This window comes from Haliotis rubra, unplaced genomic scaffold, assembly GCF_003918875.1.
Source record: "Haliotis rubra isolate DU_JTF1 unplaced genomic scaffold, ASM391887v1 Scf373, whole genome shotgun sequence".
Classification (NCBI taxonomy): domain Eukaryota; kingdom Metazoa; phylum Mollusca; class Gastropoda; order Lepetellida; family Haliotidae; genus Haliotis; species Haliotis rubra.
In genome coordinates this window covers 716,743-741,659 of record NW_025767050.1, presented here as the reverse complement: position 1 = coordinate 741,659, position 24,917 = coordinate 716,743, and the positions used below count along the sequence as shown (strand labels likewise).

At 41.7% G+C, this 24,917-nt stretch overlaps 2 protein-coding genes across 2 annotated transcripts; one reads left to right on the top strand and one right to left on the bottom strand.

The window, feature by feature from the left end:
- Window positions 1-9,049: 9,049 nt before the first annotated feature.
- Window positions 9,050-15,279, bottom strand: LOC124286048. Its single transcript, XM_046722367.1, has 6 exons — window positions 15,201-15,279; window positions 14,226-14,350; window positions 13,334-13,479; window positions 11,725-11,892; window positions 11,077-11,162; window positions 9,050-9,219 (listed from the first exon to the last, which is right to left on the bottom strand). The coding sequence occupies exons 2-6, from the start codon at window positions 14,348-14,350 to the stop codon at window positions 9,160-9,162; spliced, it is 585 nt and encodes a 194-aa protein (XP_046578323.1). The 5' UTR covers window positions 15,201-15,279; the 3' UTR covers window positions 9,050-9,159.
- Window positions 15,280-17,371: 2,092 nt separating this feature from the next.
- LOC124286034 lies at window positions 17,372-18,574 on the top strand. Its single transcript, XM_046722350.1, has 2 exons — window positions 17,372-17,413; window positions 17,927-18,574. The coding sequence occupies exons 1-2, from the start codon at window positions 17,372-17,374 to the stop codon at window positions 18,572-18,574; spliced, it is 690 nt and encodes a 229-aa protein (XP_046578306.1).
- The last annotated feature ends 6,343 nt before the right edge of the window (window positions 18,575-24,917 follow it).

Genomic DNA, 24,917 nt, shown 5'->3' with positions numbered 1-24,917 from the left:
GACCTCTATGCAGTAACACAGGCAACTGTATAGTCATACAGACCTCTATGCAATAACACGGGCAACTGTATGAGTCATACGTGAGGCACCTCTATGCAAATAACACGGGCAACTGTATAGATCATACAGGCCTCTATGCAATAACGCGGGCAGCAGACCTCTATGCAATAACACGGGCAACTGTATACTCATACAGACCTCTATGCAATAACACAGGCAACTGTATACTGATCATACAGACCTCTATGCAGTAACACAGGCAACTGTATAGTCATACAGACCTCTATGCAGTAACACAGGCAACTGTATAGTCATACAGGCCTCTATGCAGTAACACAGGCAACTGTATAGTCATACAGACCTCTATGCAGTAACACAGGCAACTGTATGCATACGGTATGCAGTCATAGTCATACAGACCTCTATGCAGTAACACGGGCAACTGTATAGTCATACAGACCTCTATGCAGTAACACAGGCAACTGTATGGTCATACAGACCTCTATGCAGTAACACAGGCAACTGTATAGTCATACAGGCCTCTATAACACAGGCAACTGTATGGTCATATGCAGTAACACAGGCAACTGTATGCTCATACAGACCTCTATGCAATAACACGGGCAACTGTATAGTCATACAGACCTATATGCAGTAACACGGCAACTGTATACTCATACAGACCTCTATGCAGTAACACAGGCAACTGTATAGTCATACAGACCTCTATGCAGTAACACAGGCAACTGTATAGTCATACAGATACAGGCCTCTATGCAATAACACGGGCAACTGTATAGTCATACAGACCTCTATGCAATAACACAGGCAACTGTATAGTCATACAGACCTCTATGCAATAACACAGGGCAACTGTATAGTCATACAGACCTCTATGCAATAACACAGGGCAACTGTATAGTCATACAGACCTCTATGCAGTAACACAGGCAACTGTATAGTCATACAGACCTCTATGCAATAACACATGAGGCAACTGTATAGTCATACAGACCCTATGCAGTAACACGGGCAACTGTATAGTCATACAGACCTCTATGCAGTAACACAGGCAACTGTATAGTCATACAGACCTCTATGCAATAACACAGGCAACTGTATAGTCATACAGACCTCTATGCAATAACACGGGCACTGGCATACAGACTGTATGTACAGTCAACACAGACCTCTATGCAGACCTCTATGCAAACACACGGGCAACTGTATAGTCATACAGACCTCTATGCAGTAACACAGGCAACTGTATAGTCATACAGACCTCTATGCAATAACACGGGCAACTGTATAGTCATACAGACCTCTATGCAGTAACACGGGCAACTGTATAGTCATACAGACCTCTATGCAGTAACACAGGCAACTGTATAGTCATACAGACCTCTATGCAGTAACACAGGCAACTGTATAGTCATACAGACCTCTATGCAATAACACAGGCAACTGTATAGTCATACAGACCTCTATGCAGTAACACAGGCAACTGTATAGTCATACAGACCTCTATGCAATAACACAGGCAACTGTATAGTCATACAGACCTCTATGCAGTAACACAGGCAACTGTATAGTCATACAGACCTCTATGCAATAACACGGGCAACTGTATACTGATACAGGCCTCTATGCAGTAACACAGGCAACTGTATAGTCATACAGGCCTCTATGCAATAACACAGGCAACTGTATACTGATACAGGCCTCTATGCAGTAACACAGGCAACTGTATACTCATACAGACCTCTATGCAATAACACAGGCAACTGTATACTGATACAGGCCTCTATGCAATAACACAGGCAACTGTATAGTGATACAGGCCTCTATGCAGTAACACAGGCAACTGTATAGTCATACAGACCTCTATGCAATAACACGGGCAACTGTATGGATAGGCCTCTATGCAATAACTGATACAGGCCTCTATGCAATAACACAGGCAACTGTATACTGATACAGGCCTCTATGCAATAACATGGGCAACTGTATAGTCATACAACCTATATGCAGTAACACAGGCAACTGTATAGTCATACAGACCTCTATGCAATAACACGGGCAACTGTATACTGATACAGGCCTCTATGCAATAACACAGGCAACTGTATACTGATACAGGCCTCTATGCAGTAACACAGGCAACTGTATAGTCATACATACCTATATGCAGTAACACAGGCAACTGTATAGTCATACAGACCTCTATGCAGTAACACGGGCAACTGTATAGTCATACAGACCTCTATGCAGTAACACAGGCAACTGTATAGTCATACAGACCTCTATGCAATAACACGGGCAACTGTATAGTCATACAGACCTCTATGCAGTAACACAGGCAACTGTATAGTCATACAGACCTCTATGCAGTAACACAGGCAACTGTATAGTCATACAGACCTCTATGCAATAACACGGGCAACTGTATAGTCATACAGACCTCTATGCAATAACACGGGCAACTGTATAGTCATACAGACCTCTATGCAATAACACGGGCAACTGTATACTCATACAGACCTCTATGCAGTAACACAGGCAACTGTATAGTCATACAGACCTCTATGCAATAACACAGGCAACTGTATAGTCATACAGACCTCTATGCAGTAACACGGGCAACTGTATAGTCATACAGACCTCTATGCAATAACACGGGCAACTGTATACTGATACAGGCCTCTATGCAATAACACAGGCAACTGTATACTCATACAGGCCTCTATGCAATAACACAGGCAACTGTATAGTCATACAGGCCTGTATAGTGATATGCAGTAACACAGGCAACTGTATAGTCATACAGACCTCTATGCAATAACACGGGCAACTGTATACTCATACAGACCTCTATGCAATAACACAGGCAACTGTATAGTCATACAGGCCTCTATGCAGTAACACAGGCAACTGTATAGTCATACAGACCTCTATGCAGTAACACAGGCAACTGTATAGTCATACAGACCTCTATGCAGTAACACGGGCAACTGTATAGTCATACAGACCTCTATGCAGTAACACAGGCAACTGTATAGTCATACAGACCTCTATGCAGTAACACGGGCAACTGTATAGTCATACAGACCTCTATGCAGTAACACAGGCAACTGTATAGTCATACAGACCTCTATGCAATAACACGGGCAACTGTACAGTCATACAGACGTCTATGCAGCAACACAGGCAACTGTATAGTCATACAGACCTCTATGCAATAACACGGGCAACTGTATAGTCATACAGACCTCTTTGCAGTAACACAGGCAACTGTATAGTCATACAGGCCTCTATGCAATAACACGGGCAACTGTATACTGATACAGGCCTCTATGCAATAACACAGGCAACTGTATACTGATACAGGCCTCTATGCAATAACACAGGCAACTGTATACTGATACAGGCCTATATGCAGTAACACAGGCAACTGTATAGTCATACAGACCTCTATGCAATAACACGGGCAACTGTATACTGATACAGGCCTCTATGCAATAACACAGGCAACTGTATACTGATACAGGCCTATATGCAGTAACACAGGCAACTGTATAGTCATACATACCTATATGCAGTAACACAGGCAACTGTATAGTCATACAGACCTCTATGCAGTAACACGGGCAACTGTATAGTCATACAGACCTCTATGCAGTAACACAGGCAACTGTATACACAGGCCTCATACAGACCTCTATGCAATAACACAGGCAACTGTATAGTCATACAGATCGACAGGCCTCTATGCAATAACACGGGCAACTGTATAGTCATACAGGCCTATATGCAGTAACACAGGCAACTGTATAGTCATACAGACCTCTATGCAATAACACGGGCAACTGTATAGTCATACAGGCCTCTATGCAATAACACAGGCAACTGTATAGTCATACAGGCCTATATGCAGTAACACAGGCAACTGTATAGTCATACAGGCCTCTATGCAATAACACAGGCAACTGTATAGTCATACAGACCTCTATGCAGTAACACGGGCAACTGTATAGTCATACAGACCTCTATGCAGTAACACAGGCAACTGTATAGTCATACAGACCTCTATGCAATAACACGGGCAACTGTATAGTCATACAGACCTCTATGCAGTAACACAGGCAACTGTATAGTCATACAGACCTCTATGCAGTAACACAGGCAACTGTATAGTCATACAGACCTCTACAGGGCAACTCAGTATGCAATAACACGGGCAACTGTACAGTCATACAGACCTCTATGCAGCATCACAGGCAACTGTATAGTCATACAGACCTCTATGCAATAACACGGGCAACTGTATAGTCATACAGACCTCTATGCAGTAACACAGACCTCTATGCAATAACACGGACAACTGTATAGTCATACAGACGTCTATGCAGCATCACAGGCAACTGTATAGTCATACAGACCTCTATGCAATAACACGGGCAACTGTATAGTCATACAGACCTCTATGCAATAACACAGGCAACTGTATAGTCATACAGACCTCTTTGCAGTAACACAGGCAGGTGTATAGTCATACAGACGACCATGTATTCAAATAGGCGACCAAACGAACGTATCCTTTAAACATCTGTTCGTCTATAAATTGGTAGTGGTAGTGGTTTCAGTTCTTGATATTTTACAGATCGATAGTTGAAACGTCACAGTGAGTATAGGTGAGGTGAGGTGAAATTGGGTTTAACGTCGTGCTTGAGAATATTTCGCTCATATGACGACGTGCATGCGTGTGTATGTGTATATGCGGCTGCTTGTACTAGCCCAGACTTAAGCTGGTTTTATAGTGCTAGACCACTGAGATACCATGCCGCAGTGAAGCATGAATACCCCATTCAGACACATTATACTGACTCCGAGCCGACCAGTCCTTGTTGTAAGAAATTAATGCCGAGCGCCAGGCAGGGACCAACAAGTACCATATTTTAACGTCTTTTGGTATGACGCGGTCGGGGATCGGACCCGCGACCTTCCGCTGTCCAGGCGGACGCTCTAACCACTACACCACGGAGGCGGTCCACGGTGAGTATATACTAAACCCTATGTGATTGAGGGTTTTAGAAACACCCCAGAAAAAGCAGAGCAGGAGACACCATTAATGGATTTAACACAATGCACACATGTGTGGAATCGAACGCGGACTAACTGCCTGAACCACGTGGTTAAGATTGTACTTAATACTAACATACCGCACTTAACTGCACCCATTCACTTATCAATGGGGAGTAGGCAGGTGTGTTCAGCACATATACGTTCAATTCTGTCAACATCAGTTGCAGCTGATTTCAGATGGAATGCGTTGTTTCCAACTATTAAGAAAATTAAATAGACTAAACACACACGAAACAGAAAAGCCGCCTTGTCATTGTTGCTGTGTACAAATCTAAACCAACACCACGACTACTTGCGCAATGTCCCAGACAGGACGCTGCCGATATATTCAGGCTTATGAATGTAGTTTGTTGTTTGTTGTGGGCAAACTCTTCTCAAGGCCATGACGCCCTCTCAACAAATGTTCTCAGGGTGGAAGCAAACATATACCCATCAAGTCTTTTCATGTGGGGTGCGGTGTCAAGATATAGGTCAGTCACGACTGCAGAGTGGTGTCAATGTTCCTGAGTACATATCTAGGCTGTGACACTTGAACAAGCGACGACTCATGACTGCGTGCATGGGTTTTCTAATTCGGTTCGGTTCAGATGCATAACTTCGTGGATGACTTAATGGATTGACCAGTACTAAAGATGACTTGATATATTGACCAGTACTTGAGATGACTTGATATATTGACCAGTACTCAAGATGACTTGACATATCAACCAATTACTGAAGATTCTGGAAACTTGTTAGTTAAGTGAAGTCAAACTCAAAATAATGCTGACCTTATCGAGAGATACCACTCACATACGAACGGCCTTACTGAAGACAGAAAACGAGGCAATGCTTATAATAATATAATAATAATCTTTATTTGCACTGAGAAGGCCACAGGCCTATAGTACATAAAGTTATGTTACATTTGAGAGGAATTTAGATCGGGTTATCATAGCATAGTAAATGAACATTGAAATATTTTGTAGAAGAACTGGATTTTTACTACTTAACAGTGAGGAGAATTTTTTCAAATTCGGATGGACATAGTTATATCTTTTAATATATTTTGTTCGCAACCGGTCAAAAAATGGACATATTAGGAGAAAATGTAATTCATCTTCTATTTCGTTAAAATTACAAAGTGTACATATTCTATTTTCTCTTTTTACATTCATATATCTGCCTCTTTCAATCAACAAATCATGAGAAAAGCATCTGAATCGTGCCAGTGCTATTTTAAACTTTTTAACATTAACACAGGATAGATATGACTCAAGAACTATGGCATTTGTAAACAATGAATAATACATACATTTATTTGATAAGGATATCCTTTCACACCATGTTTGAATATACATATCGTTTAGTCTTGTCGTTAAGGATTGTTTGAATAACGTAGGTGATTCGACATATTGTGTATTCCATGTAATTCCAAAACCAATAGAATATAAAAAGTTGTTTACATTGGTTGCCCAGTTTTTTTGTCCAACATCATATTATAACACTTCTTGGGTAAGCGATTTGAAGGCATAATCAACAGTTTTAGCCAGTACTTAATAACTTTAATGCTTGTAAGAATGTGCATTGGGTACCTACCGCATTCACCATAAATCACTGCGTTAATAGTGTTAATTTTAACTCCGAGGAAATTTTTGCATGCGTATAAATGGATTTTTTCAATTTCGTCAAATTTTGTTATTCCCCAAATTTCGGCCCCATTTGACTTTGGCATCAAATATTTTACAGAGTGAAGAGTAGTTAATATTACCAAGTACACTCAACTGTTTCATTATTCCAATTAATGCTTTTTGTCCCTGTAACGCTGCATATTTTACATGCCTCGTCCATGAAAGGCCACTGGTGAAATATAGTCCCAAATATTTATAAAAGCCAATACACTCCAGCTTCATACCTTTATATAACCAGTTTTTCTTTTTTTGACAATTTGCCTCCATTTTTGAATACAAAATTTTTTCGTTTTTTCTCTATTTACAGTTAATTTCCATTTATCGCAGTAACTTTCAAGTTCATTAATTTGATTCTGTAAGCCATTAATCGTGCTTGAGAACAAAACAATGTCATCTGCAAATAGCAATGGGAAAATATGAACTATATCAGGGTGGAGTTGAATCCCGTGTACACAATTAGTTTCGATTTGTCGTGCTAACTCATTTATACAAAAAGAAAATAGAAATGGGCTTTGTATACAGCCTTGTCTCACACCAAGTTGCAAGTCGAATGTTTCTGAATACAAGCCTTAACATTTGCATACATATTGCATAAAAGTTTACTCATTTTACCACTGAGACCGTGGGTATTAAATAGAAGCCAAAGCTTTTGAAAAATCTACAAATAATGCAATGCTGAATATACAGGTTTTACATAACATTATTCTAAGTGCCTTTCACTACGGCCTCAAACCCATCAACTGCCCATTGCCCACTTCCTTTTACAAGTTAATGTGTTTAGGAGTACTTTGAAAGGTTAGTAAGGTAATTTGACAGAGTGCATCAAATTAGTGATGTCATCTAAAGCCCGATTAACATACTCGGGCGAAAACAACTTTGTATGCTTATTTCATAAGCTACAGCTTCGTAAAATAGTTACCTTTCTAAAACATAACCTAAAATATCGTCCTGTATATTATTTAATATTTGTTGCATTCCCGCATTAATGTAACAGAGAGGTATTCAAATAAGCCATTACGGCTCATTCAATTTGTTTTGAATAAAATGTGTTTACATACATACATACATACATACATACAAACATTTGTAAAGCGCTAGTATCCAGCGTAAGCTGCTCAAAAGCGCTAGTGTCTGAGATAATTGAAAAAGGGTCACTGAAATGCCATATTGAAGAAGAAAGTTTTGACCTTAGATTTGAACGTGGACAATGTTTGATCGGTTCTTATGTCAAGTGGGAGACTGTTCCAGAGAAGGGGTCCTGCACGTTCAAAAGAGCGGTCGCCAAACGTTTTTGTACGGGAGGAGGGTACAGTTAGGAGAGACTTGTCACATGAGCGCAGTGTCCTAGGTGGGTGGTATCTGGTCAGCAGACATCTGAGGTAATCTGGTGCTTTGTTATGGAGGGACAGGAACACCAGTACAAGTATCTTGTACTGTATCCGGTAGCGCACTGGCAGCCAGTGTAGATCCTGCAGGACTGGTTGTATGTGGTCGAATTTCCTCTTCCTGCAGACAACTCTTGCTGCGGTGTTCTGCACTTGTTGCAGATTCTTGATCAGGTGGTTGGGAAGCCCGAAGAGGAGGGAGTTGCAGTAGTCCAGGCGGGATGTTACGTGAGCCTGGACAAGTGAGATGGTTGAATGCTGGTCGAGGTACCGCCTTATTAGCCCAATATTTCAGATGTGGAAATAGGCTCGCCTGCAGATGGTATTAACATGAGACTCAAGACTGGGGCTGCTGTCAAATGTCACGCCCAAGTTGCGAGCTTCTTTGGTACACTATAAAACATAACCGTATCGGAGATCTTCAATTTTACTAATTCTTGAGAAAGACTTTCAACAATTGTTTATAGAATATAATGTCTATGCAAAACATTACACATATTTAACGGCGCCGGCAAATCCTGGAGTGAGAGAGTGAGTTTAGTTTTACGCCGCACTCAGCAATATTCCAGCTTTATGGCGGCGGTCTGTAAATAATCGAGTCTGGACCAGACACTCCTGTGATCAACAGCATGGGCATTGGGATACGATGACATGTGTCAACCAAGTCAGCAAACCTGCCCACCCGATCCCGTTAGTCGCCTCTTACGACAAACATGGGTTACTGAAGATCAATTCTAACTCGGATCTTCACGGGTGACAAATGCTGGAGCGTGAACTGCAACTCTTTGACAACTGAGTCACCCTTCAAATATCCACCAAGGAAATATGACGATCAAACAACAAACATGATAATTAAAGTATGTATCGCTTTATTAACAAAGCATCACGATTATCGTCCTTGTTGTCAGGCAACCGTCTCCCCTCTCTGTTGCCATGACAAACATGGCGGTTTAGGAGGCTCACTACCAGGAAAACCAAGGAGAGGGTTTTCTGAACTGGTAGACGAGGTTCGAATACTTCAGCTGAACAAACAGAAAAACAAAAGATTAGTCAACAGTTTTACAAAATCAACTGATTCACTAACCGTTATTCAGTATTACACTCACTATGGAAATATCCGGACATATCAGAGAGTGAGTGAGTGAGTTGTGTTTACGGCGCTTTCAGTAATATTCCAGTAATATCACGGCGGGGGACACCAGAAATCGGCTTCACACATTGTACCCATGTGGGGAATCGAGCCCGGGTCTTCAGCGTGATGAGCGAACGTTTTAACCACTAGGCTACCCCACCGCCCCGGCATATCGGACACATACAATGGGCAGAAAATCTTATTATCGTTATAAATATGCACTTGTTAATCATACTATTACATACAATGTGTATAACTCTTGTGCCATATTCCCTGAATGAATAGCTGTTACTTGAGAACACTATTGTTCTATTTTAAAAACATACAGACGTCACAGCCAGAGAATAACCAGTCTCGACTACTATGCAGATTCCATTGGAGTGGGTGAGTGAGTTTAGTTTTACGCCGCTTTTAGCAATATTCCAGCAATATCACGAGCGAACGCTTTAACCACTAGGCTACCCCACCGCCCCGGATCCCATTGGACGTTGTAAGCGAAATTGTAGTGTAGTCGATGACTGCCCTGTGCCGACACATGCATTCAAAGCACGCAATGTTTACTTGTTGTACCTAATATCATCTTTATCCGTCAGATGACTTCTTGTCGGAGCGTAAAAGCTAACCTTCCCCTGAAGTTATATAACCACACTGACAATGCAGAGCCACGGCTTCATTTGTCAAATGTTTTGGGGTTGTTATTTGGTTTTAGTTTTTGAAGGAAAACAAGGTTCATGGTTAAAGTTAAATTGTATCCTACAACTCATCTTTTTACCTGCCACCTGCGATAATATCAAAAAACACTATGTACTTTTACATACATCAGTATGACCTGACATCAGTACTTTATGGCCATAGTTCAGTCAGCAGTTCCACAAACATGGGCCTCCTTCAATTAGTTTCACGACTTTATCGTTACAAGTAAAAGATTTGAGCAAGTTTAAATTCATGTAGAAAAGATAAGTGCATTATCGTACTTTTCCACAGACACCAGAATACTGACTTTGTATATTCCGTGTGTGAAATTACACAGTTTATTTGGCTCTACCTTGTAAAAGGTATTTCCAACCGTATCAACGCATTACCTGGAGAGGTATTTACATAAGCAAGTTTTCCTTTTTAACCGATCCAGATTTCTTTGGAAATAAAAACATATTTGCACCAAAGTTGAATTGCTAATCGCAGCTGATCCGCTCATATTGCACGACATCGATTGATCGCTAACAACCAGCTGTGATTCACGTCTTCATAATTGTTTTGGGACTGAGAGTCACAAGTTCTGTCAACAGGTACAAACTACCTAAACCTGTGACGTGTGTGTACCCCTTTGTTCCCCAAACTATTAGTCTTTTTGGGACATTTTCCTGGCAACTCTGTAATTATAAGATTTATGAACCTGTAAACACTAACGGGTCGAGTTTATTTTTTCTGGGGGGTGGGTGTTGAACAGAGCGGCTGAACCATTCACTCACTCACTCACTCACTCACTCACTCACTCACTCACTCAAAATCCACTCACCCACCCATCCAGTCACCCATTCACTCATTCACTAACTCTCTCACTCATTCACTCTGCGACATTCCAGAACTTAATCTATGGCAGACATCACCACTGAACTTTAATACAACTTAATACAAAGTCATGTGCCCGAGCTGTATTAGCTAACAGTGGACGTGGACGAGTAAAGCGGACCTTACATGGCTATGATTTCACAACTAGGTTAAATATTGCTCATGAGTCGTGCAATACCTCTGCAACGTAGGCCTTGTGCTCCACGTCTGCCAGCCTGGACATGAAGCCCTTGAAAACTTCACACACAGAAATCCGGCCATCAACTGCAGACAAACAACAGTTTATTAGTTGTTACCTATCTCGCGTGCCACTCCAGTCTAATTTGTGTCCTGAACGCTTGTGCCGAACTTGAGCAACTGGCTTTGTTCTAGGCTTTATTGTTTTGTTTTGTTTCGTTTCGTTTCGTTCTGTTTTGTGGTTAGGTTTCCAGCTTGCCCTTAAATGCCTTTCTGTTTTTGAGGACATCTTAAGAAGTAACAATTGTTACGGTACATTCCAATTTGGAAAAAACACAGGTTGGCGTGTTGCTCATGAGCAACTATTTAAAAAAAAAAGGACCTTCTGTGCAAAGTAATTTAAAGCGGACGGCTTAAAATCATAAATGATATGAGAGTGTGTGCGAATTAGGTTGACCATGGCATTGAGCACAATTGCAGTTAACATCACAAAGAACTGAAGGCTTTAGACGAGTTTCCCACTTTAGTGAAATCCAGGAGCGTGGTTATGGTATTAAAATAAATCCAAACTTCAGAAACGTAAATTGGTACCCGTGAGCAATCAAATAGTCTATGGCAAACTATTCATCTTCCTTGATTCACTACCCACCATCTTTGTCAAGCGAGTTGAAGGAAGCCACATCCTGGTCCGCAGTGCTGATCATGAGGTCATTGTTGACGTCGACCAAGTCGAACAGGCGGCCTGCGACCCCGGTACTGATGCCGTACCGTTTCTTCTCAAACATCACGTAGGTGCAACGATCGATTCCAGCGTTCACTGCAATAAAAACAAGTAGGTGAAGCGACCGACCAAAGCGTTATCGAAACAAATTCATTCGAAATATTGATGATTTAGAACGCTCGAAGTATTCAAGAAAACACATGTAACTAACGTACTGTTCGACTAAAGGGTATACAATTAACTGGGAATGGGAATCTATTTGTCCAGAAACTTTCCGCACTGTGTCCAGTTCCTGGAAAAGTATTTGCCAAACTTTGATATGCATTGTTATGGGGATGAACAAAAAAATAAAAATAAACTTAAACTACCTCACCCATCGGCGAGTATATTTACTCATGCTCTGCTAACTAACAATTATCGTCCATATACGAGAATATTTACTCTTGCTCAAAACGCAAATGTATAAAAGTGTGACTATAAGTGTCATGATTAAACATTCAACTCGTTGTAACTTCTGTTGAATAGTGGCTGATTTCACAGCTGATTTTATTGGCCCATGGGCGATAATATTTTCACTTGCTCAAAGCTAATGTTTCTATATATTGCAAATGCATACAGAACATTTGCAGGTATCATGGCAATTCAACTCATTTTAACTTTATTCAACTAAGTTATAGCATTAATACCTCGTTCAAGTATCCAAATATTCTGGCCGAAGTGCAAATAAAATGGGCTAACAAAATTGTCCTTTCCTCGAAGTTCACTTTGTGGTTATGTTAAAATGTAAAAAAGGTGCAAGAACAAGAATCACCACACATTTCAACATTTTTAGCGTTATCGTATATAGTATATCGATATAGTCTTCTTTATGTTTCAAACGAGTATAGATACTTGTTTAACTGCCCATATGATGACAATAGCATGTGGAATTTTGTCAAATCCTTCAAATTGTTAGAAACTGGCCAGTGCGGAGAGTTTTTGGACAAATCTGTTTCCACCATCAAATTGTGACGTGATAAACCGTAGAAACAAGAACATTCGAAATGTTGGTGCAAAGATTCATTCCAGCGCTAACAACAAAATATAAAAGCACTTGAAACGAAGTTCTACCAACGTGTTAACCACACAGGACATGAATATACATCCCGCATGTGCAAAGGTCAACCAAAGTGCTAACCACTCGTGGCATAAACAAACAGTTGTATTGTAAATAAGAGATTCTGTAAAGGAGTGAATGAGTGAGTCTAGTTTTACGCCGCACTCAGCAATATTAGAGCTATATGGCGGTGGTCTTTAAACAATCGTGTCTGGACCAGACAATCCAGTGATCAACAACATGAGCACCGATCTATGCAATTGGGATACGCTGACATATGTCAACTAAGTCAGCGGGCCTGACCACCCGATTCCGTCAATCGCCTCTTACGACAAGCATGGGTTACTGAAGATCAATTCTAACCGGATCTTCACGGGACCCCCCGTAAAGGTGTCTTTAAAGGTTCTGATTAGTGTTTCTATGAATATAGCAGATAATTACGGTTCAGGGAACTGTCGAAGGTGGATGCAACTGCTTGGTTGTTAGCTTCGGCGAAAGTGAGGTAGCCGTCTTTGTTGATGTCGAAAGCCTTGAGGTCATCCAGAACTTGACGCGTGTTAACATCAGTCATGGAGTTGGAAGAGAACCTGCGATAATACAGAAACATGAAGTCAGGGGTCACATCAAAGAATGTTTGTTAAGTACACAGCTGCAGCCACACAAAAATCAAACCTACAACAAATATTAAGACAAACGACTTAATTCAGCCGACTCTGAAGGCAGACAAACCATTTTTTCTCTGCTAAAACGCGTGTTATCTCAGCGTTCCTGATTTCTGCCATTCTGCCCCAAAAATACGGAACTATGGAACTGCCGCCAACATCGGGATCCTGAAACATCTAGATCTACTGTAAGCAGAGTCAACGATTCCGATCACGACTCTAGGTGTTCGTCAAGAGGTCGGCGTATCCTTCCCTACTGGACACAGGTCATCAACACATTTGGGTCAATTTGTGACCCAAAAACATCCATGAGAACATAAAAGATCTTGTAAATATCTTTAGTCATGGACTCAGATGACCGGAAGAGGAACGGCGAAACAACTTTACTGCATGCACCGAACATGGATCTGGTTCAAACCAAGGATCATAATTGGATCACAACCAGCGTATCCTGGCTCAGGAGCCAAAACCGTTCCCGTCTCATTAGAGACTCTGACTGAATCCCAGTTCTATCTTATGATCAATTCTGGCCATCAATTCGTCTCTTTCACATCTGTCTCCAACCCCGAAATACACCTAAGTGGTGTGTTACTTACAGACTGTATTAGTTCAACTCATCTATTTCAAAGCGGGGAGTGATTTACAGACTGAAATATAATATTTGTCATTACCACCAGCCTCTCCTTTGCTTTCGGAAGGAACCGCATTCTGTCTCCCTGTTCTTGCCGAAAAAGCTTCCCCAGGCCGACACAGAGCCCATGAACAGGGCCAGACACAACAATGTTCTGTACATCATCTGTGTACAGAGAAGTGCATAATATCACAAAAGTTGAGATATTTAGTCGGACGTGAAAGCAGTGAAGAAACCACAAACGTATGCTTACATTAGTTCAACCAAAATATATTTATTAAATATACTATTCACACTTTGCTACGGATCAAATCATTGATTCATCAGAAAACTATAATGTGGGGTCTAATTTGGTTTAAATCTCTAAGCATATTGTAAGCATGGATCCTAGGTTTCAGTATGTCACTGCATCTTGTGGATCCCATACCCGCTATTGACAGGTGTTGTGTACTTGTCAATGACGTGTTCCATGATTTGCAAAATGGTTGATTGGTGCCATGAAAACCATTTTTATGGTTACTCATGTATCAAGTGCATAAGGTTAGATTAATGTGGCTGTTAGTCTAAAGAGGGGTTACCATATCATTATTTATCGAAATTAAAATGGATACAATTTTAAATTATAAATCTATGTTTAAGTAAAGTTGGATATTTTTGTGATCCTTAGCAAAGTGAGTAGTATACTTTTTATCATATGTATTTTACAAGCAAACATTATACAAGATAACCCTTACGGTATTCATAAATGAACTTAAGATGGATGAGTAGCATGCACACTGACAGCAGCCTTCTCGAACAAGTCCAGAAAGGACCTTTTCTAAATCCATCATATTGTTATTACGCAGAACTAAAATCAAATACATGAGAACCTAATATTTACTTAACACTGAATATTCTATAAAACTCACACTGAAAATAATTTGTATGTCCAATTGTACTTTTTAAAGTTTCAAAACAGATTTTAGTTTTAGTCATAGCCACCTGCATATAGACTATCGTGAATAAAACAACTTACCTTCGTTCTCGACTGTTCAACCAAGAAACTACAGAGTTAGGCCGGGTAGGTTTCTTGGGGCAGTCTCGTTCTCGGCGTGACGAACCGTTACTCAGCAAACTCAACGTGTCAATCAAAATGGGGCTCTCAACGGGACGCATTTCCGTGCATACTGGAAATATTTAGTGCTGGGCTCAATTCCCACCAAAAGCAGGCAATGTCTTTAACAGCTACACTCAATATTTACATTCATTTAGAGAATCGCAGGGGGTTGAAATTTCACCTGGTGACCTTTTGTTTCTCGGCTTGTGTCAATGTTATTCAATGCACCTTGAGTCTTCAGTGTGACGACTCGGACGATGGCGACGTCAATCAACAACACTGCCGTGAGCCACTGCAATTATGTACATGACGCACAGTGTGGTGCACAGATAGATAGTTCCAGTGTCATGGACTCAGATACTCGTACAAGTACAACTCGTTACACAAGCAAAATATCGCAGATTTACAAGCATATATACATTAATCTACCTACACAAAGCTTGTATATTTTTGCAATTTAGAATGATTTTAATTTTTACAACTTGTTTGAGTGGCATTTTAGAAGTTGAGACGTACAATATATAACAAGTTTTATGGATAACAACTTCTTTATTTTCGTGAGTGCGACGTTTCGATACAGATTCTTGTACCGTTGTCAAGCAAGAGTGGTACATGAAGTGTAGGAGCTGCATATATATACTGTATATAACAATGAAACAACATAATAGACAAAGGAAACAACATAATTGCCATGATTGGCTAAGCAGTAAGCTGATGAAGCCAGTAAGTACATAAAGGATAGTGAGTGGAAGCCAGAGATGTAGTTACAATGAGATGTTTATACAATGGATGCGATGTTTATACAATAGACTGGGCTTGGTGGAGGAGTGGATCATAAGCAGATGGAATGAAGTATCCTTGGTCACGGTTGATGGTAGGCTTGTGGCGTTTGATGTGAATGGCTTCTGTGAGCTTGCGTTTAGTGAAGTCCGTTTGGTTGTTGGCGAGAATGGTGATGTCGGACCACTCTATTTGATGATTGGGGTTGGCTTTGATGTGGTCAGAGATAGCTGATTTGGTGTCGGAATTAGCAACAGAGGTGCGATGTTCTTTGACTCGGGTGTTGATGGGTCGGGATGTTTCACCTATGTAGCATTGTCCACAATCACAGTCTATTTTGTAAATAACACATTTCGGGTTGTTGTTGTTGACGGTGGGTTGTTTTCTTCCGTTGGCATGGAGGAGGTTGTTGAGGCTGGAGGACGCTGAGAAGGTAGTGTCTATTCCTGCCTGTTGTTTCAGGAGTCAGCTGATTTGGTGTGATGGTTTACCAATGTAGGGAATGGATATCTTGATGGGGGCTGATTCTGGTTTAGACCTTTTGGCAGGAGGTGAAAGCGTTGCTTCGATGGTTCTGTTGACTATTTCAGGTGGGTAGTGGTTGCGTTCCACAAAGACTTTCCTCAGGTGTTCAATTTCTTCCTGTAGGTTTGTTGAGCAGATGTTTTGGCTCTTCTGGTCAATGTAGAGATGACGCCGGTCTTGACTTTAGGTGGGTGGTTGGAGTTGTAGTGGATGTATTGATCCGTATGAGTTGGTTTCTGTACACGGAGGTCTGGAGTTGGTTGGAGGAGGTGCGGGACACAAGGACATCAAGGAAAGGTAGTTGGTTGTTCTGCTCTGTTTCAATGGTGAATTTGATGCGGGGATGTTGGCTGTTGAGATGAGCGAGGAGCTGCTTTGGATCTTGCTGAGGTTGGAGGACGACGAAGGTGTCATCCACTTTGCGGTACCAGCAGGACGGTTTGAAGGGTGCAGTTTCTAGGGCCTTCTCTTCCAGGTCGGCCATGTAAATTTCTGTTAGGATGGGGGATAGTGGGGAGCCCATGGGAAGTCCGTGGATTTGCTCATAGATGGCATCGCCCCAGGTGAAGTAGGTGGAGTTGATGCAGGCGGAGGTGAGGCTGATGATAGAGTCGGTAGAGAGGCTGGTGTTGAGGGGTTGTTGGAGGTTGTCAATTCTGTGACGTAGTGCTTGAAGGGCTTCATCCCGTGGTACATTGGTGAATAGGTCCACAACGTCGTAGCTGATGATTGGACCTGGGTTGGTGATGTCACGGATCTTGGAGCAGAAGTCAGTTGAATCATTGATGAAGGAGTTGGCAGATTTACCTAATGGGGAGAGTACTTGGGTAAGGTGCTGGGCAGTACTGTAGAATACAGTGTCGCGGGAACAGACTAGTAGACGAGTTTTAACGGGGTTCTTGTGGATTTTGACTGTTGCTCTGGCATAAGGTGGCTGGGGTGAGATACTGTGAGTTTACGATACAGGTCTGTTGAGAGTTCATATTTATCATGCAGCGTTTTTAGCGTGGCCTTATGCTGACGGTTGAGCTTTGTAGTCGGATCCCTCTTCATCATTTGGTAGGTTGAGGTGTCATCTAGGAGGTTATCCACCATGGAGTGGAAGTGGTCCTTGTCTAAGACAACAGTGGCTCTGCCCTTGTCGGCTGGGGCGATGACAATATCAGGATGTTGTTTAAGTTGTCTGATGGCTTGTTTCTCAGCTGGTGTGATGTTTGGTTTCTGAGGCTGGGCTTTGTGGAGAATACTGGTGATCTGGTGTCGGAGGAAGTCAACCTTTCCACCGGGTGCAAGTTGTTGGAGACCCTTTTCAATGTTTCCGACATCATCGCAAAATCAAGGCCACCTCCACGTCCGCCATCAATGATCTCCACACCTCCCTCAGTTCCACCCTTGACCCACAACTCTTCTCTTCCTTACGAACTGCCCAGACTACCGCCAACAACAAACTAGACACCTCAACTAAAACCGGACACATCAAGAAACTACAAGAACTCACTGCCTCAGGAACCAAACGCAAGAAAACCACAGCACCAACCACAGCACCAACTATCAACAACACAGTCGTCAACCTTAGCAAGATACAACTCACCAACCAACAGGTCAGTACCCTTGCCAAAGGTCTCAAATTTGCCCCTGCATCACCCAAAATCAACTCGGACATGTTTATCGCCAACATTGAAAAGGGTCTCCAACAACTTGCACCCGGTGGAAAGGTTGACTTCCTCCGACACCAGATCACCAGTATTCTCCACAAAGCCCAGCCTCAGAAACCAAACATCACACCAGCTGAGAAACAAGCCATCAGACAACTTAAACAACATCCTGATATTGTCATCGCCCCAGCCGACAAGGGCAGAGCCACTGTTGTCTTAGACAAGGACCACTTCCACTCCATGGTGGATAACCTCCTAGATGACACCTCAACCTACCAAATGATGAAGAGGATCCGACTACAAAGCTCAACCGTCAGCATAAGGCCACGCTAAAACGCTGCATGATAAATATGAACTCTCAACAGACCTGTATCGTAAACTCACAGTATCTCACCCCAGCCACCTTATGCCAGAGCAACAGTCAAAATCCACAAGAACCCCGTTAAAACTCGTCTACTAGTCTGTTCCCGCGACACTGTATTCTACAGTACTGCCCAGCACCTTACCCAAGTACTCTCCCCATTAGGTAAATCTGCCAACTCCTTCATCAATGATTCAACTGACTTCTGCTCCAAGATCCGTGACATCACCAACCCAGGTCCAATCATCAGCTACGACGTTGTGGACCTATTCACCAATGTACCACGGGATGAAGCCCTTCAAGCACTACGTCACAGAATTGACAACCTCCAACAACCCCTCAACACCAGCCTCTCTACCGACTCTATCATCAGCCTCACCTCCGCCTGCATCAACTCCACCTGCTTCACCTGGGGCGATGCCATCTATGAGCAAATCCACGGACTTCCCATGGGCTCCCCACTATCCCCATCCTAACAGAAATTTACATGGCCGACCTGGAAGAGAAGGCCCTAGAAACTGCACCCTTCAAACCGTCCTGCTGGTACCGCAAAGTGGATGACACCTTCGTCGTCCTCCAACCTCAGCAAGATCCAAAGCAGCTCCTCGCTCATCTCAACAGCCAACATCCCGCATCAAATTCACCATTGAAACAGAGCAGAACAACCAACTACCTTTCCTTGATGTCCTTGTGTCCCGCACCTCCTGCAACCAACTCCAGACCTCCGTGTACAGAAAACCAACTCATACGGATCAATACATCCACTACAACTCCAACCACCCACCTAAAGTCAAGACCGGCGTCATCTCTACATTGACCAGAAGAGCCAAAACATCTGCTCAACAAACCTACAGGAAGAAATTGAACACCTGAGGAAAGTCTTTGTGGAACGCAACCACTACCCACCTGAAATAGTCAACAGAACCATCGAAGCAACGCTTTCACCTCCTGCCAAAGGTCTAAACCAGAATCAGCCCCCATCAAGATATCCATTCCCTACATTGGTAAACCATCACACCAAATCAGCTGACTCCTGAAACAACAGGCAGGAATAGACACTACCTTCTCAGCGTCCTCCAGCCTCAACAACCTCCTCCATGCCAACGGAAGAAAACAACCCACCGTCAACAACAACAACCCGAAATGTGTTATTTACAAAATAGACTGTGATTGTGGACAATGCTACATAGGTGAAACATCCCGACCCATCAACACCCGAGTCAAAGAACATCGCACCTCTGTTGCTAATTCCGACACCAAATCAGCTATCTCTGACCACATCAAAGCCAACCCCAATCATCAAATAGAGTGGTCCGACATCACCATTCTCGCCAACAACCAAACGGACTTCACTAAACGCAAGCTCACAGAAGCCATTCACATCAAACGCCACAAGCCTACCATCAACCGTGACCAAGGATACTTCATTCCATCTGCTTATGATCCACTCCTCCACCAAGCCCAGTCTATTGTATAAACATCGCATCCATTGTATAAACATCTCATTGTAACTACATCTCTGGCTTCCACTCACTATCCTTTATGTACTTACTGGCTTCATCAGCTTACTGCTTAGCCAATCATGGCAATTATGTTGTTTCCTTTGTCTATTATGTTGTTTCATTGTTATATACAGTATATATATGCAGCTCCTACACTTCATGTACCACTCTTGCTTGACAACGGTACAAGAATCTGTATCGAAACGTCGCACTCACGAAAATAAAGAAGTTGTTATCCATAAAACTTGTTATATATGCGTCCTGCTTGTTAAGAACAATGTTATGTTAACCATTATTGTGGGCAGCATTTTGCAAAATTCCGTTTTAAGTGAATGTTTAAGTTGATATCTCCAAAGCTCTCTGTTCATTTTGTCCAGTCATTTTTCATGTAAATACAACTTACGGAAGGCTACCTCACATGGATTAAATAAACGTTGTACAAGGCCCACTGACTAAACGGAGTTTATCAAATATGGATAAGATATGTTGATGAACAATTTCTTTATAGTAGAAATCAACTCCTTCGGTCAACCTACTATTCAATCCTAATCAATGCCAATCAACTTGTATAACGATTTAATCCTTACAATTAAGGCGGTACAACGTCGTTCTACGCAATAAACAAGACGTTATTGTCCCTAGTCATTGGTTATGTATCTCCATACAGTTTATTCCATATAATAAAAGGCAAGAAGTGATGTCTGAGTGAGGATATTTATTTTTTCAGTTTGTTAATGACCAATCTCTTGAAAATGTAGATCTATTTTTTAATGTAAAATACATCAAACTTCTCAGATTTAAGGAGCTCATCAAGATTTGTACATACTAGGGAATGCTCAATCTTTACCTTGAAACTGCCATTTTGATGTATTCTTAAGTCGATGACATTAGATGATATACTCCTGAACCACCGCGTTTGGTTGAAGTTGTGTTTCCATATGCATGCAGAGAATAAATGTCAAAAAGGCTTATAAATTTATATAACAGCCCTGAATAGAAAGCATTATGAGTATTATGTAAAGACCATATTTCGATGTAGAGCGTGTCTTCCGTCTAAAATGCGCAGGCACTTTCCCTACATCATGGTTGTTCTTCAAGATTTACAATCACATGAGAAAGTGTTTCGCTTACTGCCTCAGTGAAATACTTCCGTGAGAACGCAGTAATTCCTGTCTGAAGTGATAACAAATAAACTGATTGAGTAGCCTCATCACTTTAGGGTCTAACTGATAAAATATCTACCTGTACCAAGTTCTGTTCATGAGTTAGTTAACGTAGTAATTATATATTTCCCATCATTACATGTTTCATTAAAGCATCATTTTTGAATTTATCATGTTTTCGTATCCTTTCTATCACACAGTATACATTGCATTCAATATCTTGAAGATAAATATGAAAGTAAGAACAATGTTACTGTTTCAATTATTTTGAAGCATGAAATACTTTTCGTTCCAACCGCATTATGCTTACAAATTGCCTGATTGTTAATGATTATCAATTTAGATGATTGGTTCAGATTTAATGGTTGCATACTGTTCACTTGGAAGTGTACTGGGGTGTTCTTACCGCAATAAATGCTTTAGGGATTAGTTTAAAACTTTAAGCACATTTTGTGCCTTGAGACATTGTTTGGCATGAAGATTTACGTGTGTCAGAAATGTTATTGAGAGAATGTTCAGTTTTATAAGTATTCGCCTTCATATTCCCCATGTTAATAATCTGTATTTGTAACATTAGTATATATTTTCTTGTCAATATATTGCTTGTTAACAGTGTGAACAATATTAGATGGTTGGTTGTTGTTGATTAAAGCGGCATCCAGCAATATTCCAGCTATATGGCGGCGGTCTGCAAATAATCTGGACCAGACAATCCAGTGATCAACAGCATGAGCATCGATCTACGAAACTGGGATACAATGACATGTGCCAACCACCTGATCCTGTTAGTCGCCTCTTACGAGTGAACAATAGTAAGATGAGCTCTAATTGATTGCAATATCGTAAAATTAAGCGAAATCCAGTGTAACACGTGAGGAAAAGTACCAGAGACCTCATCAATATACCTGTCAATATCATTGCAAGGAGAGTATGGCATCCTACTGAGACAATGTACTACTCAAGGGCAAATTTCAGATGTTACTCGCCACCATGGTAGGGCGTAAGGACTAGCCAATACAGAACTATCATATAAAGTTTCATACCAATGATATCCCTTTGTCAATATATAGAAACACACAATTCCCATCTTTACAGAACTATTTGTGTCCTGTAAATGTCATCTTATTTGCATTGCTACTTTCAGTTTTTGTTCAAAACTTAAGTCGTCCACTTGACATGCTAGACAATGAGCTATAAACCAACTGAAATTTTTTGTTTGGCCTCTCTTTTAGTGAGTAGTGAGAATGGTTTTACGCCGCTTTTAGCAATATTCCAGCAATATCACGGCGGGGGACACCAGAAATGGGCTTCACACATTGTACCCATGTAGGGAATCGAACCCGGGCCTTCGGTGTGACGAGCCAACGCTTTAACCACTAGGCTACCCCACTGCCCCGGCCTCTCTTTTGTGAGCTAAATCTATTAAATCCTGTTCTGTTTCAAAAATAATCGGGGCGGTGGGGTAGCCTAGTGGTTAAAGCGTTCGCTCGTCGGGTTCGATTCCCCACATGGGTACAATGTGTGAAGTCTATTTCTGTCCCATGATATTGCAGAAATATTGATAAAAGCAGTGTTAAACTGAACTCACTCACTCACTCACTCAAACGATAATCCAAGCCCCCAACAACCATCTAAACAATAGGCATGCAGTCACTGAAAGGTCCAGTCCGTACAAGGAGATACACTTACAGTGCCATTACCCGAGATACTCCTCCCACGGAGTTGTATAAACACTAGAGGCCTTGTTTGTTTTTGGGCGGAAGAGAAAAAGTCAATTATGTAGAACGTGTCGGAAAGCCCCTTCGACACAATATGTGAGTTACCAGCCTTGAGTACGTTATAATTCTAAACAGAATACCGGGTCATGCGTTCGTGTTAATAACTGTAACAACCGTTTGCTCCCTGTTAGGTCAGGAGTGGTCCAGGGGTGCGTTCTGTCACCAACACTCTTCTCAGTTTCTATCAATGATTTGATTGAAGATATCAATAGGTTACATGTCAATTATTCAGCTAAGCTCCTAAGACAATGCGTCAAGCCCATTTCTGGTGTCCCCCGCCGTGATATTGCTGCAATATTGCTAAAAGCGGCGTAAAACTAAACTCACTCACTCACTCACTCACTCACTCTGTGTAATGAAAACCAAATGTACAATATGGAACAGGTTACAGTATTTAACAAACATCTCTATGGTACTCTGTCCTCAGAAGTCAAGCTTAGCAGGTTTAGTCGTACAGATACCAGGATACAAGATATAATAAGCTTTGCAACTGTCGCGGAAGAAACTGATGAGGAATGCGAGGTTGTTTAAGCCCCCAGAAGCAAGGGTTTCACTAATGTTTTGCCGTCGATATGAACAATATTCTTACACCAGCATTTCCCCTTTCATGTATGGAAACTGTAACAATTATTCAAGGAACGGTTTTATTCAAAATTTGTTAATACTTATGCTCGATTTTGTTGTCTTCTAGGTCTCATCTTAATAAACCATTTTGGTTCCTCTTCTCCTCCTCCTCCTCCTCCTTCTTCTTCTGTCACGATATGGCTGAAATATTGCCGATGTGACGTTAAATATTAACTCACTCACTCCTTCTTCTTCTTCTTCTTCTTCTTCTTCTTCTTCTTCTATGTCGCGGGGCGGTAGGGTAGCCTAGTAGTAAGAGCGTTCATGTGTAAAGCCCATTTATCGTGTCCCACGCCGTGATATTGCTAGAATATTGTAAAGAGGCTCGCTCCCTCCATCACTCCCTCCATCACTCCCTCCCTCACTCCCCCACACACGCACTCACTCACTCACACACTCACTCACTCAACTCACTCACAGTACATTCATTACACTTGCAGTGGCTGTTGATCAGGGCCTCCTTTCACAAAGCACTAAGGTGATCGTAAGTCACTGAGGTAACCGTAGTGCTATGTTAAAGAATGGGAGATAAGGTTAACCTTAGTAAAGGTTGCTTCGTGAAAGGAGCCACCGGACTGATCTCCTTTTACAGTACAATGGAATCTCAGATTGTGTGTGGCGTTGAAGTGCAGCACACTGCCATGTGAGTCTTCCGTCCACGACACAGAAGACATGACATTTTGAGTGTTTGGCTCTGCTCATGCAGGGAAAGTACTCAGTTTTGTTGCAAGGGACGTGACTACTTGCTCAAGGTGTGTGAAGTACGTTTGTAAGAGACGAGCATTGTATCAATGTATATGACCCCCTGTACCTGAAGCTATTCACTCATCACTTCTCGCAAATACATTAACTCAAGTATATCAAGTACAGGCGTCCCAAGGTATGTTTACTGAGGAGACGAACATTTCAGCACGACCTCATTTGCATTTGCTAGGAAAAGGATTAAGGTTTTAAATTTTCAAGCATCATTCTTTTTTCTTGTTACCGAAATACCGAACTAGAGGAAACGGTGTCAGGGTTGGTTATTGCCCCGTCGTCTTTTAAACTGGGGTGTCATTGGACCCTAAACTTTTAAGCATGATGAAATGATTTGTTTAGTTTGCAAATATATGCAGAAACATTAAAGCGTATTTCTTTACGAGGATCGAGACTAAATGCGCACATCACCAGTTCGTTCTTTTCCAACGCTGTGATCTTGAACGTCGGCTGCCGTCGTCAAACAATTCGTACACCGAGGGCCATCGTTCA